Source organism: Neovison vison, chromosome 3 (assembly GCF_020171115.1).
Source record: "Neovison vison isolate M4711 chromosome 3, ASM_NN_V1, whole genome shotgun sequence".
NCBI lineage: Eukaryota > Metazoa > Chordata > Mammalia > Carnivora > Mustelidae > Neogale > Neogale vison.
The window spans coordinates 20,830,470-20,847,719 of NC_058093.1; the positions used below are offsets into that span (position 1 = coordinate 20,830,470).

The 17,250-nt window shown below is 38.8% G+C and overlaps 1 protein-coding gene across 15 annotated transcripts in view; it reads left to right on the plus strand.

Annotated features, from left to right (window-relative positions):
• The window catches only part of UNC80 (unc-80 homolog, NALCN channel complex subunit), a 223,950-nt gene that overhangs the window by 48,801 nt on the left and 157,899 nt on the right, over positions 1–17,250 (plus strand). For 9 of the 15 annotated variants that reach the window (XM_044241491.1, XM_044241501.1, XM_044241499.1 and 6 more), the window contains exons 10-16: positions 266–482; positions 1,124–1,300; positions 2,325–2,593; positions 3,685–4,053; positions 8,837–8,983; positions 12,994–13,141; positions 15,135–15,283. In XM_044241491.1, the coding sequence (XP_044097426.1) occupies positions 266–482; positions 1,124–1,300; positions 2,325–2,593; positions 3,685–4,053; positions 8,837–8,983; positions 12,994–13,141; positions 15,135–15,283 (1,476 nt within the window). The remainder of the gene's footprint in view (positions 1–265; positions 483–1,123; positions 1,301–2,324; positions 2,594–3,684; positions 4,054–8,836; positions 8,984–12,993; positions 13,142–15,134; positions 15,284–17,250) is intronic. The other 6 variants (XM_044241498.1, XM_044241503.1, XM_044241506.1 and 3 more) reach the window with 3 other exon arrangements.

The window sequence follows — 17,250 nt, forward strand, 5'->3', positions numbered from 1 at the left end:
CTGACAATTTGTATTTCTAACAGTTTCCCAGTTGATACTGATCCCACTGGTCCAGGGACAACACAAGCTAGCAGAAAGACCTAGGGAATATGTTACATTTTGTTTTGTGTCTTTCACTCTTTTAACGCATTATGGAAATTTCACCCATTTCCATTGGATGATACTCATTGACTTTCTGGTCTCTTCTTCCTGGAACATTCCTGTATTTTACTGCAGATTATTATTATTTGCCCTGTGCCTAATCCTTTACCTCTCATCCTCATAGTTCAAGAGTCGCAAAGAAGACCGAGAGAGGAAAGGCTCGATCCCATTCCACCACACAGGGAAGAGGAGGCCCCGAAGAATGGGGGTGCCATTCCTGCTTCACGAGGACCACCTGGATGTATCCCCCACCCGAAGCACATTCTCCTTTGGAAGTTTCTCTGGGCTTGGTGAAGACAGGCGAGGCATTGAAAAAGGAGGCTGGCAAACCACCATTTTAGGTGACCACAAGGAGTTTTCAAAGTAGGGCAGAGCTTGAATGACCTGTTTAGAAATCTGGATCTAGGGCTCCGGGGCATATCTGCATCTTTCTTGAACAGTTTAGTCAAGAAATGTGGACCCAGATGCTAGCTTCTAGTATCAAAGGAATGCAGATAATTTAATTAAATATGGAAGAACTGCGTATAATTAGGCAGGTAATGGCCCTATTTCTTAGGGACTTTAGATGTGGAAACATGGCCTTAAAGGGTCTTGTGCATTAGGATTCATCGTGAATCCAAAAATAGACTTTAATTTGGATATTAGAAAAGGAAAATGTAAAGAAAAGAAAAAGAAGCTTCTTCCCCCCTTCCTGGATGGCGTATTTAGAAAGCTAGCTTAAATTCAGAAACTGAGAGCTTTCTGGGACTCCATATATGGTTTCTAACATTTGGCTTAGATTGGGGCTGATCTTAAGACAGACAACTTCATCCATCCTCTTGACCCTGACTATTCCCAGAACAAGTCCAATGTCTGCTACTTGGCTGTGCCTTAGGCACTTCCTAATGTCCCTTTATCCTCCCTGCTGTCCTTTGGAAAGACAACATCTCAGCAGAGAATCTTTTGTTTTTAAATTCTCTCATGGTACTCTTGTCCATCTCAGGGAAATTTACCCGGCGGGGCAGTTCAGATGCAGCCACGGAGATGGAGAGCCTGAGTGCCAGGCACTCCCACTCCCACCACACCCTGGTGAGTGACCTGCCAGATCACTCCAACAGCCACGGAGAAAACACTGTCAAGGAAGGTGGGTCGGAGGCGGCACCTGCAGGCGGGACTTCAGGTTCCTTTTCCTGTTTCCTGTTTTTACTCCATATTCCATTTTCATTGCAATCTGGCTCCTTCTACTTTTTAAAAACTTGCATTCATGTATTACATTGCTGGGTAATTTACTTGCGAGCCATTCTTGGGATTTCCTTTGTAGCCAAAGCTATTTGATGGCACACTGCAAACACCATACCTCTCAGAGGGGAAGGAAGCCATTCATCTTTGTTTTCAAAAGGTCATAGACCCATGGGCCTAGAAGAGACTTAGAAGACAGTTATATATTCAGTACCATGGTCCCCTGTATGATGTCCCTCGAAAGGTCTTATCTACTTCAATGAGAGGAAAGTCACTGCCTTCCTGGACCATGGATTCCTTTTTCAGACAGCTGCTCTTTCAAATAAGTGCCTTAGATGCTTCATGTGGAGAAAACATGTGTGTCTGGGTGGAAGCCAAATTGGTCTCTTATTCTGTACTCTTAACCTACAAGCAGAAATGGAACCCCTCTTTTCCCTGGAGTATGTGTCAAGTATTTGATGATACCAGTTACTTCCACCACAAATTTATGTTCCATTACTCTTGAACAAAGGAGAAAAAATTCTTCCTTATTTGCTGTTGCTTAAATACGCTAGATAAAACCAAATATTTTACCAACCACAAACTTGTGCGGAAATACTTCAACTAAACCAGTTGCTAAAAGCATTAGTAAATCCTGAATATGCATAGATACTACTGTATCAGTAGAATCTGCCGTTTAAGGGTAATGGTAACAGGTAAAATCCACCTGTTAAACAAAAGTTAAACTCTAGCCTGGGTCTTAAGGAAGCCAGTTGGAATTCACATTTTCTATAACTTTCATTTTTGCTAGATGTCACATGGCCTTGACCCAAGGCAATTTTGTGGGAATTGAGAATAGCTTTGAGCCTCCAAGTCAAACATCTACAACAGCCTCAGCTCTGATTGTGACCATGAGAGTGTAACTGCCTGACATGATGTCATGAGCTAATATGGGGAAAATTAAGACACTGCTTTCTTTTTATTAGTGCGATCCCAGATCTCCACAATCACAGTTGCAACCTTCAACACCACCTTGGCATCGTTCAACGTAGGCTACGCAGACTTTTTCAGTGAGCATATGAGGAAGCTCTGCAACCAGGTGCCTATCCCGGAGATGCCACATGAACCCTTGGCATGTGCGAATCTGCCCCGAAGCCTCACAGACTCCTGCATAAACTACAGCTACTTAGAGGACACGGAGCATATCGATGGGACTAATAACTTTGTCCACAAGAATGGCATGCTTGATCTTTCAGTAAGAAGCAAGAATTTCTCTTACCAAAGCTTGAAAGATAATGACTCTTTGATCCAGTTTTTATAATGCTATAAAATAGATTCTTAGCAATGTTGAACCTTAAAATGAAAAGGCTACCCATATAAAAAATTTCACAAATGTGTCAACCATCACCAAGGCAACTTTCCCTTTTTATTTTTTTTCAAGCATTACATTCGATGTGATCTGACCTCAGAATATTTTTATAATCCAAAAACATTAACAAATCCTGAATATGCTTATGTAAAATACACATAAACGAGTATTGGCTAAGTCTCGTTTCTCTAGAATTAAGAGTAAAAAGTTCTCAGTTTATTTTCTTTTATTATACAAGCAACATGACTACAAACCTCCTGGGTAGCAAGGGAAAATGAATAGAACCCCATTAAAAGATTTAAACTTGCATTTTCAAGAATGCCTGTCTTGATTATAGTTATTAGCAAATGAAAGGGTTGTTATAGTTTATGATTATATTTCACAACATTTTTTATTTCATATTAGAAAACGGGCCCAGAAAATAATTTAATATATTAAAATCAATGAAAAGACATAATTTAAACATGCAAATATTTTGCATTTAAAATTGAGGTGTCAATAGTGATACAATTGTGAATGCCTAAATGTTTCTCATTTATGTGGATGAGGGAATCATTGTTTTTTTATCTATTATGACAGAAAGTGAAAGGCAGAGGATTAAAACCCTTTGATTTAAAAAATCCATTGAACCAGTTTCCATTTAGGTGAAAAATTATGGTCCCATTAATTCACTGTTCTTCAATATCCCTGTTAACAGTATTATTATAAGTTTTGGAATACTTCAGTGAGATAATACACAATATTTTCTTTTCATACATACATTTTATGTCTTTGGGTGATTTATACTTAAGTTAAGCACATACACAAGGTCCCAGTACAATTTAAATAGGCATATTTGAAAATTACCTCAATTATTTATGCTTAAGTACATAGAAGAACCTAAAAGAAATGTATTAAGCAGAATAACAAAATCTATGTAGGGTGAGATAGTTCAGGCAAACTAATCACCTTCTGTTCATCTTTTTCTCTCCCTCCAGGTGGTTCTGAAGGCTGTTTATCTTGTCCTGAATCATGACATCAGTTCTCGCATCTGTGATGTAGCACTAAACATTGTGGAATGCTTGCTTCAACTTGGTGTGGTGCCTTGTGTAGAAAAGAACAGAAAAAAGAGTGAAAACAAGGAACATGAAACTACAGAAAAAAGAGCCAGTGAGGGAACCTTCCAGTTCAAAGGTGTATCTGGAAGTTCACCCTGTGGATTTGGGGGCCCTTCAGTTAGTGGAGCTGGAGATGGTGGAGGAGAAGAAGGAGGTGGAGATGGAGGTGGTGGAGGAGGTGACGGAGGAGGAGGAGGAGGAGGAGGCGGAGGTGGACCTTATGAGAAGAATGATAAGAACCAAGAGAAGGTATGAGTGAACCACCTTCTGTGTTCTCGAGAAATGTTGCCCCTAATTTCTTTCCAGTGCTTGCTTGCCAAGAATTTGATCACAACTAGTCCCTAAAGAAAGTCGTGAGCCTAGAAATCTCTTCAGTGGGTTCTCACCAGGCATTAGTAGAAATGGTTAGATGAAATGGTATTCTCAATTCAAAAACCATTGACATTCAAGCAGTGTTAGAGCTAATTTCCTGGTCATGTTATTTCTTTAGGATAGTATCTCAGTTATACTATGTGACCATCACTCACAGTCTGTCAAGAATAGCCTCTTTCTCAGGTTTTTCAGGGTCTGACCAAATCAAGAACTCTTTTCTTCTCAGAATGCCATAATAACATACCATAGTTTGGGTGGATTAAACAACAGAAATTCTCTTCTCACATTTCTGGAAGCTGGGAAGACCAAGATGAAGGTGCCAGCGAGGCTTCTGAAGCTTCTTCTCTTGGGTTATAGGTGGCTGCCATCTTGCTGTATACTCACATGGCCTCTTTTTTTTCTGTACACACACACAGAGAGAGAGAGAGAGAGAAGGAGAGAGAGAAAGCGAGTCCTCTGGTGTCCATTCTTATAAGGATACTGATCTCATCAAACTAGAGCCCCACTCTCATGAAATCATCTAATCCTAATTACCTCCCAAAAGCCACATCTTCAAACACCATCACATTGAAGGTTAATGCTTCAACATGTGAATTTGGGGAAAATATATTCAGTCCATAACAAGCTGTATAATTTTTCCACAAGATGATGTTTTTTTCTCTTGATCTAAGGAACACGTTTTTGGGCAGTCAATTTCAATCACTGTTGAAGAATGGGAAGAGTTTTGTTCAGCTAATTGGTTGCTTTCAAAGAGTAGTCTTGGTGCTCTCATATCTCAGTGTTTCACAACTTATGTTTTTAGCTTTCTTATTATTGATTATTCCTGAATTTAATTCCCTTTGCCTTGGCAACACCTCACTTATGATCTCTGCACTTAATGCCAAAAATTAGTTTTTTCCTTTACTTTGAGTTCTAAATAAATACCATAGCTTGGGGCTCTCAGGGGGCTCAGTCAGCTGAGTGTCCTATTCTTGATTTCATCAGGTCTTGATCTCAGGGTTGTGAATTCAAGCTCCACATTGGGCTCCTCAGTGCCATGGTGGGCATGGAGCCTACTTTAAAAAAAAAAAAAAAGAGAGAGAGAGAGAAAGAAAAAAGAATTACCATAGTTTGAATTCACATAACTTACACTGATTTCAGTTCAGGGTTTTTGTTGGAAAATACTGTTAACAAATGGAAATCAACAGAAGATTTAAATATCTAATGTCAGGATGTACACATCAAGGTCAAGTGTTTACAGGTGTAAGATGATGTGTGCAGAGTTCTACCATCTACATAATTATCCAAACTATGAATAAGTGTTGTGGGGCTCCTTCCTCTTATAATTTCTTCTCTATCTCTTTCTAATCCTACTTGATCAATTTTTAATGTGCATCGATCATCTGTGTTTCTTCATCTCATTGTCTACTATCTTCCTAATACTTTAGGGCTGTCATCCAAATATTCTTTCCCAATGTTCTTGGGTTCCTGAACCCTTTCTTTAGGATTTTCTTCCTCTGACTTAATCATAAATGTGTATTTTCCAATTCTTTTTTTTAAGATTTTATTTATTTATTTGTCAGAGAGAGAGCACAAGCAGGGGGAACAGTGGGCAAAGGGAGAAGCAGGCTCTTCACGGGTCAGACACTGAAAATCTTGAGAAAAGGTATTCTTGACAGACTGTGAGTGATTGTCATATAGTATAACTGAGACACTACCCTAAAGAAATAACATGACCAGGAAATTAGCTCTACCACTGCTTGAATGTCAAGCAGGAGCCTGATGGGAACTTGATCCCAGGACTCTGGGATCATGATCTGAGCCAAATGAAGACACTTAACTGACCAAGCTACCCAAGCATCCCAAGTGTATTTTCCAATTCTGACAGTATCTTCCAGTGCTTAAGGTTGCCAACTTCTTACCTCTTCATACATTGCTGAGGATAATCCAAAAATCCTCGGATCTCACTCTTACTAAATGTCCATGTTTTATCTTTCAATATAAGTTGGCTACTCAAAGAGATAATAGATGGTATTTTATCCAATATAATATTCAAGGGAAAATAGAAAGAAAAAAAATAAGAGTTGTGAAATTTTGATAGGGTTTTATTATTAAAGCTTAGACAGTTGGAACTATATTAAAGAGGGCTTTGTTATGTATCCTAAGAATTTCTGAGGTCATTATTAGTATTATATTTTTACTTTTAGTTCTAAAATTTTACCCAACTGGTATCTGCATATGATTTCTTTTTGTAGACTTGCAAGTCTCTTGCCAATTTAAAATCCAGTTAGTATCTTAGATACTTGATAATGTAAACATTATTTGAACAGAAGTTATCACTCTTGGTTAGATGGAATTTTTTTTGAAGTCAGATATGTAGTCTTCAAAACAACCACCAAGTAATCAATATTTCATAGTTAGTTTTGGAAAAAAGTACTCTTTGTAAAACAAATAATTTATAAAATAAAACCTAACCATAGATTAAGTACATGTATTTCTGATTCACACAGGTCTCTTCTGCCCTAAATCTTTGTTATTTTCAGTGGAATCTGAGAGTTTATCTAATTTTACAGTGTAGTAATACCAGAAGCATGAGGAATTTATTAATTCAGAAAGGAAGATCTAATTCTATTTCTATATATGTCACTAACTAATACTGAGAGCTTGAAATGTTATTTAATATCTGTCCTGATTTCTGTCTGTAGCTTGGTACATTTTTCTGGTGTCTCCTGTAAGAGGAATCTAAATCCTAAGGACATCTGAAGGTGTAAAGAAAGCCAAACCTGAATAGCTCTTACTAAGATCTTTTGGAGCTAGGGATTTTTTTTTTTTTAAAGGAACATACAGTAATCTAAAAATGGGTGTAAACCTATCTTCCAAATCAGGCCCTACCCAGGATGAACTTATCTGAGGCACTACTTACTGCCTTTAACTGTACAGTCAGTGCACCACACAAGGGCTCGTGGCTAAGGCTGAGTCAAGAAGGACTGAGATCCAGCCTATACTCTGCTCACTGAACTGTTCAACCAAGAGATGCATCTACTAAAAGGGCTCATCTTTTTCTAACTCAACTATCCACAGGAATGCCTTTTCTAATTTGCACAAATAGTCTCAAAAGAGAGCAGTGTCCCACACCTAGAAATATATATATATAATGTATAATGTATATAATACATATAAAATAAATATAAAATATGTATATATTATTATGATTCTCATTTTGTAGGGCACACAGTGGTTAAGTGGCCAGCCCAAGGTTATGGAGCTAAGATATGAATCCAAACATTTCTGAATTGTTGTATATATAGTAAATAAGTTAGTAAGTTTCTATTGATAATTTCTGAGTCTTCCATTTGCAACCATCTGATATACAGAGTGCCCAGGAAATGGACTGAGATGTGGAGATGTGTGTGCAGGAAGTTTCCTGAGGCGGCCTCTCAGAATCAACAACTGTGAGGTTGTAAAAGAAGTAGGATGAGGTGGAGAGAGAAGTTGAACTACAATGTAGTTGTAACAGACTTCAGCTCATCACACGGAGAGCTCTAAAGCAAGGATGACTCCTTAAAAGTAATCTCCAGGTGGAGAAAAGGAGCCCACATTTATACCCCTAAACCTGCATTATGCCTTTGACCAGCCATTGGAAGCATACTGCTACCAGGAAGAGCATTAACCTTAGGTGAGGCAACTCTCCTTTAGCTAAGAGCAATGGCTAGTTAGGATATCAGTAGAGAGCTGTCAGCCAGCAACACTTCCAGGCTCAGAGAATGCTCAGTTTTGCAGGGGGCATCTCAGCACTGCGTCCACTACATGAGGCTGTAGATTAGAAAAGGAGGACCAACTGCATAACTTTAGGGGAGGGGAGTCTACCTTTCCACACTGGAGTACTTTCAGTGTGTGATATCATTTGCTTAGCCACCTGTTCCACATGACAATGGAAGTGCTTATCCATTATTTCCTTTGTTCTGCACAGTAAACTGATATAGAAAGGGAAATTATTAGGATCCTTCTGCCTCTTTGGAGATAATTCACAGAAGTTCATTTTTCTGGAAGCTGGTCCTTCACTAACAGCAAGGATTAAATGGGGCAAAAGAGAGGATGATAACCATTCTGATTATTCATCTCAGGAAAGCTTCCTATTTACCCGCAAAGGAAGAAACAAGCTGAGTGTTGACAAATTTCTTTATATTCTCACTTTGCTGGTGCGTGAGTATTACAATACAGTGAAAATATAAAATTAGAAAGTCCCTTAAAAATGTCAGAAATTGCCATGTGATTTCAAAGTTCCAGACTTTTATCAGTTCCAGAAATTTAGCAATAATCTTTGCCTGGTGGAACTATCAGAAACCTGATGATGAGGGTAGCTTCTGGGAAAATCTATTTGCCTTCATCACTGATAGTCCCCATTGTTTCTCTAGGTGGTTCTAATAGTCTGCAAAGGATACAGTAAGCTTGTTTTCTAATAAAGAGGTCTACATTTATATCCTTTAGCCCTAGAGGATGATCAAAATGCACATTTTTCTTTCTTTTAAAAGGCAATCTGGATTTTAGAAAGGTTAACATGCTTGTCGAGCCCTTGACAATTCTGTTTTTCAAGTTGTACGTGCTCACCATAAAACATATAAAACTCAGTTTAATCACCAAATGGAATGGCAGTACCAAAAGGACTTTGTGACTTTTCTAGGATGAAAGTACACCTGTAAGCAACCATAGGCTTGCTCTGACCATGCTCATTAAAATAGTGAAGTCTTTGGGATGTGCCTATGGTTGCGGAGAAGGACATCGAGGGCTCTCTGGAGATCGTCTGAGACACCAGGTATTCCGAGAGAATGTAAGAGAATTACAGTAGATTCCATTTCCTCTCCTTCCCTGCCTCCAATTTAAAAATGAGTCCTTTGTCAATGAGGGTCAGTGTTCCCTGAAAAATATTGCATTTCATAGGCATGATTAATGATGATTCAGAGTGGGAAGATTCCCACAACCTATCTCAAGACCTCAAAAACCCAGGCCTAGGAAAGCTTAATTGGGAAAATACGTCTGCCTTCTGCCTAAGCAGGCCAACTCCCAGTTGGTGAAAGGGTGTATAATTGGAATGTGTGAATTAAAGTTTGCAAGACATTGGCAAAGACTAATGTATTTAAGGAGCCTCTGAGGGGCTGTGACAAATGGCTTTTTGATCATTTGCCTGGGTACAATAGAAACATATTTTATGTTAAAGAATGGGGTCAAAGTTTAGGACTCAGTTTGTCATTTTTACATAGGTATGGAAAATGGCCCTTATTGGGACAAAACAGGACTATAAAAGTAGCCCGTCATGTTCTGGCTGCTTTGTTTGAGAATGAACCTTGACTCCTTCGTATTTGAGATCATGTCCCTTTGAACTGTGTGAACCTTGAAACTCTGCGCTTGGGCTTGCAAAGCACAATTCTGTCACGGAATATGATCTTACTCCTGCTCATTTTCGCTTGCCTCAGCTGATTGCTACTTTTCCCTTCACTCTTGAGCAATAACCCACCTCCATAGCAAGTCCAAGCTGGGGCAGTTGCCTCATACATACATTTGAATTGAAATTGTAAGAAAATATCCTCCTGAAAATAAGGGTTTTATGCAAATTTGAATCCAGGAAACCCTTTGGCATATGACGGCAGAGTTTTAGGATCATGTCAACATCTAATGCCAACCCATTTTTTCTTGGTATTGGTTTTTGTCATGAAATGTTCACACAGTACTAGCATGCTGGGTTTCTTTCTCACTCTCTCATCTACCCATCTTCCATCCATCTATCCATTCTTGTCTCTGTCCTTTATATGCTTTATGTTGTATTATGTTCATTGATTGTATATGGGGGGTTATAGTCACAGTAATTAACTTCTAAATTCTGAACCATGACAACTTTGACCAAGATCTAGATTTTGAGGCTCAAAATGTAAAAATCAAAATAACAATCATAATAAGGCAATAGAAAGCTGAAATCAGCCCCATCTTTGAGCGTGTGTATGTGATTTTTATTGTTTGGTTTTTAATTCTATCACAGTATGAATAAATGCCTTCATGGTTATTATCACTCCTCATACAGAAGACCAATTCCATGAAATGGCACATTAAATATAATAAGTGTCATGCTTTGCGTGGAGGTCTAAACTGGCTCTGACACCAGAACCTGTCTTTCTAGGCTTGGAGAAAATAGGACAGGTGATCAGAAGCCACTTGAGAGATCACTTGCTGCTTAGTAGTCCACTATGCTTTCCTCATGAGACTACTGGACATTTCCCATCAGGCTGTCCAGACAGTTTTTCACCTGCCTTCGCAGCTTTCCTGACTTAGAGGGCAACTCTTCCATTCTCTTGTAGCCCAGCTTAATATTCATTATAGAGACTATATTTGCCTCTCCTTGCTCAGCAAACACATTGTCCAAGAGATACAAACTTGAGACATGATCCCTGGAAAAGTCTATTTCAAGAAGCTGGCTCTTTACAAATTTCTAAAACATTGCATTTTCAGAAGTTACTTAACTTTTAAGATGTTAGGAGTATTTCTTCTACCACATCAGGGCCTCTATATTTCTTTAAAGAAGAAAGAAAGAGAGGGAAAAAACACGGAGGGAAGGAGGGAGGAAGGAAGAAAGGAAGAGAGGAAGAAATAGAAGATTAATTATATATGTCAAACTGCTTAATAATTCCGGCATGTGTTTTTTTAGCTTAACCATTTGCAGGTAGTCCCAAACTATTGAAAGGAAATTCACTCTGACAGCTTTATATCTCTTGGAGAAGTTTAGAATATTCATTGAGAATCAAAATGCTTAAGGTTTGATAGTCTGATTTGATTCTTGCTTAAACTTCCCGTGGAACTCATTCAGACATTCTAATAGCCTCTAACGAATGGATTTGAAATTATGCTGCCTTCGGTATATTTTGTAGAGATCAGATAATTTGTGCTTCACTACTTTCCAACTCAGAAGTTTAAATTGTTTTGTAAGTATAACAATGAAGATCTTTGCTAATTCTTTATAGGATAATAATTAAATACTACTTCATGCAGGAAATATTTTAAGTAAATACTTTGAAAACATAATTTTATAGCAAGCTTCATTTATTTTGTAAGGGAAAAAAGGAACTTGACTAAGATCTAGCAACCAATAACCTCTCTGTAATAAAAACACTTATTTTCTCATTATTCTAGGACCTAGTAAAGGGAGAATGAAAACAATTATCAATTCACCTGACTTTGGGATACAGATGGGGGGATTACAGCAAGGTCGTACCAAGAAATTTATTGTGAATTCCAAGTTTTGGCCTTTGAAAATCTTTCTATTTCTCTTCAGATTTTTCCAGAATCTTTCTCTGGCCCTTGATTTGTTAAAGTAATGATATAACTTAACTTTTCTTCTGGGAAACCATTAAGGGCCTACCTTGTATGTTTGAATTCTTAGGGATTGCTTTCTCCAATCTGACTTTCAAGATTGTGCCTGGTTGTCCAAAGTTTTCCATCATCAATTAAGGTGGTCCTCACCCAACCACCTCCCTTTCCTTAGCCTGTTCCTTCAACCTAGAGTCTTGTCTTACTTCCCCATTTCATTCCTTTGTCATGGACTTCCTTATATCTCTTACACAGAATGTTTCTTCAGGAGAGCAACCAATCTCTATTCATTTATCCATCATCATAAGTTCTTTTGGAAAGTGGGTGGTACCTAAACAATGTTTGCCCCAATCATTATCTGGATTCTTCATAGGACTACTGTATCATAAGAGAAATAACCTCAGTAAAGGGCAAGACTCTGAGTCCCAATTTTGACTCTGCTGTGAACTGTGTCAACTTGGACAAAATCCTTGTCTTCTGTGAGCCCCAGCTTCCTCCACTATAGTACTGGATGCTCATCAAATCACAAGGTGTGAAAGTCAAAGGTTATGTACTTACAAGTAAGAAACATGTTTTAACAGCAAAGGACTGTACACATGTGATTTTTCTCTTCATAGTAGGAGAAGGCTGGGAAGGCTGGGAGGCTTTGACTGACACCAGAGAGTATCCGCATATTCTGTCTGTGGCCTCCTGCAGCCCATGACCATGCCTTCATTTGTTCTGATTATTATGGGATTGTTGTGGAATTATTCCCTTTCCCTTTGCCAGATGGCAGAATTATTTGCTGGATCATATGCAATATAATTGTGAGTATTAGGGTCTAGCCAATGGTTACTTGGTTTTCACATCTATAAGGCTAATTTCTATTTAAATATCAAACTCTCACATTCAAATACAGACACATAAAGAAACAAATGAGACCTGCCTGTATTTTATGCCTCCCCCCAGCTTCAAGGATCTTCCCCTCCTAGCCAGATAAGAGGACACTGGATACCCACTTCCTACATCCCTCTCACTGCCCCCTCAATTAAATCTACTTAAGTTCAAAGTAGCTGAACATAGGAGTGGCATACTTCTTCCCATTACACAAAGCCCTTGAGGTTTTTCAAACCTGACTGACCAATTCTGTAACCTGCCTAATTTTTGACACTTTGAGCTTTTCTTCATTGAGATCTTAAAATCTTGATCTTGGTGAAAAGACTGAGGGGTTTTGGTTTTTGTTTTTTGTTTTTTTTGGCACCAGCATTAGACATTAGCCTTGGGTTTTACTTGGGGCAGCCCTCCTCAGAGTAAAGTCCTTCGTACTGCTCAGCTTATCTCTGCCCCTCTCTTGCTCAGCCAAGAGGGACTAGCAGGGTTGGCCTGCAGCAGCCAGCAGGGATGAATGGAAGCCTTTGCCTTCTGCAGGCTTCTGTCTCAGACTAATGGTATCCCTAGCTTAAGCTGGTACCTGTGACTTTTTCCACTTTTCTTCCTTCATTGCAGGCCCAGAACTGCCTCACTAAGCTATACAAGCTCGATAAGATGCAATTCCGACAAACCATGAGGGACTATGTGAACAAGGACTCTCTCAATAATGTAGTGGACTTCTTGCATGCTTTGCTAGGATTCTGTATGGAGCCTGTCACTGACAGTAAGTAAAGCTGTGCCATGTTCCAGGAGAGATCGCTATGAGGTGACGCAGGTAGAGTTTCAGAAGTACCCTGAATATGTGGGCATAGAATTTAGAGGGAAAGATTGTGTGTGTGTGTGTGTGTGTGTGTGTGTGTGTGTAAAAAAGTATCAATAAGAGAAGCTCGCACATTGTCTTTGATAACACGTTTTTGGAAGCTTTGTGATGACAACTTTCCTCAGCAAAAGGGATGTGGTAAAGTTGTGGCAGCCTCACAGCTAGCCCTTCAAGCCATCACTCATGGCACTCCTCTCTCTTTCACGCGACTTTCTGTTATATGACAATTGAGGCAGAAATCAAGGAACAAGGGAGTATATTCATTAGTTCAACAAATATGAGTACTTACTCTATGCCAGGCACTGTCCTTGGAGATTTTTTTCACAAAATAAAATAGGAAAGAAAAGATATATATAAATGTAATAGTAGTATAATTTTGATATGCTCATCTATACCTACATATATACTGAATTTTTTAAAAAACAGGCAAATGGATATATAGATAGCCCCACACACCATTTTATACTTCATGGCTTTAAGAAAACCCCACCAAAGAGACCTGTGGTGTAAGGGGCCAGTGAACACCAACTGCATTCATAATAAACCAAACACCTTCAACACCACTCAAATGCAAATAGAGTAATGAAATGAAATGCTGTATGAAGCCTGAATTGAATAACATATACATTTTGATTAGAGCCTGGGAAGAAATAATGTCTTAGTATAGCCTTTTGTGGTTTATATGATACATGTATGAGAGTTGATTAATTTATAATGAAGATCTATTTGATGAATTTGGAACCAATTTCCCTATTTGTATCCCAGGCTTTATCGTTTGGTGACCTCATTAAAAAAATATTGTTCCTTTATAGAACCCCTAAAATAATGTATATCCTCAAAGAAGTTTTAAGCTGAGCACATTATAAATTTTTAAAAATCATATAGTAGGAATTATAGTTGGGATACTGTAAGAGAAATTCCTATTTTCTCCTTTTTTAAGCTAGCTGAGATAGAAACTGCAAGCATAGACCAAAAGATTTCTTTCTACGATGTAAAATCTAGGGATAATCCCCTGCCATCTGACACAGACAGTGAAAGGTTGGTGATAAAGTGTATTACTTCAAGGTGACAAATCCCCCCTGGGACTCTTGAGAAGAGGCTCTCGGTGAATCAGCCAACCAAACACACAGGTCCTTATCTGATTTGTTTTGGAGATGCATACAGCCTGACCCTACAGTCCACTGGTGGCTCACAGTCATTAGAAATCTTCTGGCAAGGCTCCGGAATATCTCATGTGTCCCCTACAAAATGTCTGTGGATATGTGAAAAACTGGCAAAAAAATGCTACCAGAGAGTGATGGCCTCATTTCATTGGCATTTCACATTTCAATGAGTCATAAGGAAGTGGCTCTAAGAGAGGCTGTAGGTTTTCGTTCTCCATATACCTACAGAGTCTGGGAGCAAGAAGCCGATGGAAGTTCTATGCAGCTCTTGGCAGGACTTAGTCTCCTTTTTATTGCCAGTGCCCATGTGAATCCCCCCCACCAAGGTCCCCTCACTGCCTCTGCCTCCTCCTGCCCTGTTCACCTGGTTGACCCCACCCCTACTTCTGAATGACTGAAGGATTTCCACTGAGAAGACAGCATTCCTCACCCCCAGAAAGGCTGAATCAAATAAATTCTCTCTCCAATGATGGATTAATAACTTTGCTTAGATTATCAATAGAAACATTCCACAACATGATGGACTATAACCTCGTAAAGACTCTGAGGGAGACTATGACTTGTTTATCTCCAAGTCTGCATAAAGATGATTAAACCTAGGGATATCTTTAATCTTTTATTTCTGTATTTCATGTAGCCCTTCACTAGTTCCTGGGTGCTATGTACTTCATTACTTCCTTAACCTGTGTAGCTTAATGGAAACATTGCCTTGAATTGGTGCCTTTGCATTCCAGACAAGGCTGGGTTTGGAAATAACTTCACCACGGTGGACAACAAATCCACAGCTCAAAACGTGGAAGGCATCATCGTCAGCGCCATGTTTAAGTCCCTTATCACACGCTGCGCTTCAACCACGCATGAATTGCACAGCCCTGAGAATCTGGTGAGAAATTCACCTCTTCTTCCCACAGGAGTTCTTGGTCTCCACTCGAAGAAAATTCTCAGTCGTGGCCCTGAGAAAGACAAGTTGAAGTCTAAAAGTCTGTACCTTAAAGTTAAAAATCTCTGTTTTCCCAAAGTGACCAGTAACTCATGGTAGAGCCTCAGTAACACATTTCTCCTTGTTACTCATTAAATTACTTGAAAATTACATATCTACCTCTTCCACTTCATAAGCTCCGTGGTGGTTGCTGAGATAGTTGAAAGGTACTTCAAGTTCTTAAAGGAAAGAGGTGCTCAACACAGCCTATTAGCTCATGAAATATTAAAGAATATTAAACCAACCATTTTTGAAACTATACTTTAAAAAATTAATGTGAATCTGCTGCTGAAATTAGTTTTGTTTTCTTTTATAGAACACTGCAATTTTTTAGTTACTTCCTCATAAATGACTGTGTTAATTAAACCACTAAAGCCACAAGAACTGTGAGAGAAGGATGGGGCTATAACATGTTAGTGCTTAATTGCTGCCAAGGAAATTGTGGTTTGGGATACAAAAAGTAGGTATGAAAAAGGCTAATGAATCCACACAAATAGATGAATTCAGTTCTCTCTGGGGAGTAAAGGACTTATATTTCACTATCTTACCAAATGTTACATATTGGGACTTTACGTAGAAATCCGCATATTTATACATATTGACACTATCTGCTAAGCTACCTAAATCAGGGAATTATTTTAAGCTTTTTAGCCATTGAGACTATTCACATAACTTGAGATAAACTTAAACCCTAAACCAAAGGGAATTGAATTTTGCTAGCTGTCAAAGCCACCTCAGCAAAGTTCTTAGAGTCTGAGAAAAATGTGGACACCTCCATGCAGTTAATTTTTCATGGCAAGAAGTACTTTGAAAAGTTTATTATAATACATGTGAGCACTTTTTATACATTTTAGTCTGCAAAATAATGTATAGGAGAAATAGTTGTATTTCTTAATTTTCTTTAAATCATCTTGGTTTTGACTTGGAACTCCCATTCCACCAGAATGGCTGAAAGTCGAATCCCAACATTTTGGGGTTTCTTTACTTCACAGAGTGGTGCAAAGATCCCAAGTCTTTGGTAGGACCTAGGACCCAAGAACTCCATGGATCTCAACCATCAGTCCATACCTATTATTTTACTAATGCTCTCTGCTGGGTGCTTAGGGTTGGGCACTCTGGTGAATTTGGAACCCTTGTTTTTTGGTGTCTTGTCCCTTCTACGGGGAAGCTATCAAAGAATACAATGACAGCACAAGATCTTTCTGCCCAGAGGACCGAAAAAACTCTCTTTCCATGTTTTCCTCAGTTACTGTTCCTTCTGATTTTTTAAGGCTCATTGGCATGATTGTTCCAGTGGTCTTAGGTTTTGAAAACCAAAGTTATCAAGGTAAGTGTTTCTTAGGCTTCTGTGTCTTGCTTTGCCATGAACCTTTCCGAAGGCAAAGAATGCAGTAACCACCTTCTTGAAGAGAGAGGAGGAAATGCTGAGTGAAAAGGTTAATATCTCAAGAAAAAAGGTCCTATACATATTTTTTTTCCAATTTATTTATTTTCAGAAAAACAGTATTCATTATTTTTTCACCACACCCAGTGCTCCATGCAAGCCGTGGCTCTATAATACCCACCACCTGGTACCCCAACCTCCCACCCCCCCGCCACTTCAAACCCCTCAGACTGTTTTTCAGAGTCCATAGTCTCTCTATACATATTTTTAACTGTGGACTCATCAATGTATTGGTGTTAATAGCCCTGCATCATCTTTACTTCATAGTCAAGTTCATGTTCAAATGGGCTTCAACATACACATTTGTTAAATATGTCCAGCAAAATACACTATCCTTGAATAATCAGGCTCTGTTAGAAGTATCTAGAGGACTTAGCATATTTTATCACAGTGATACAGAAAATTTGGAGAAGCTAAAGAGGGACTG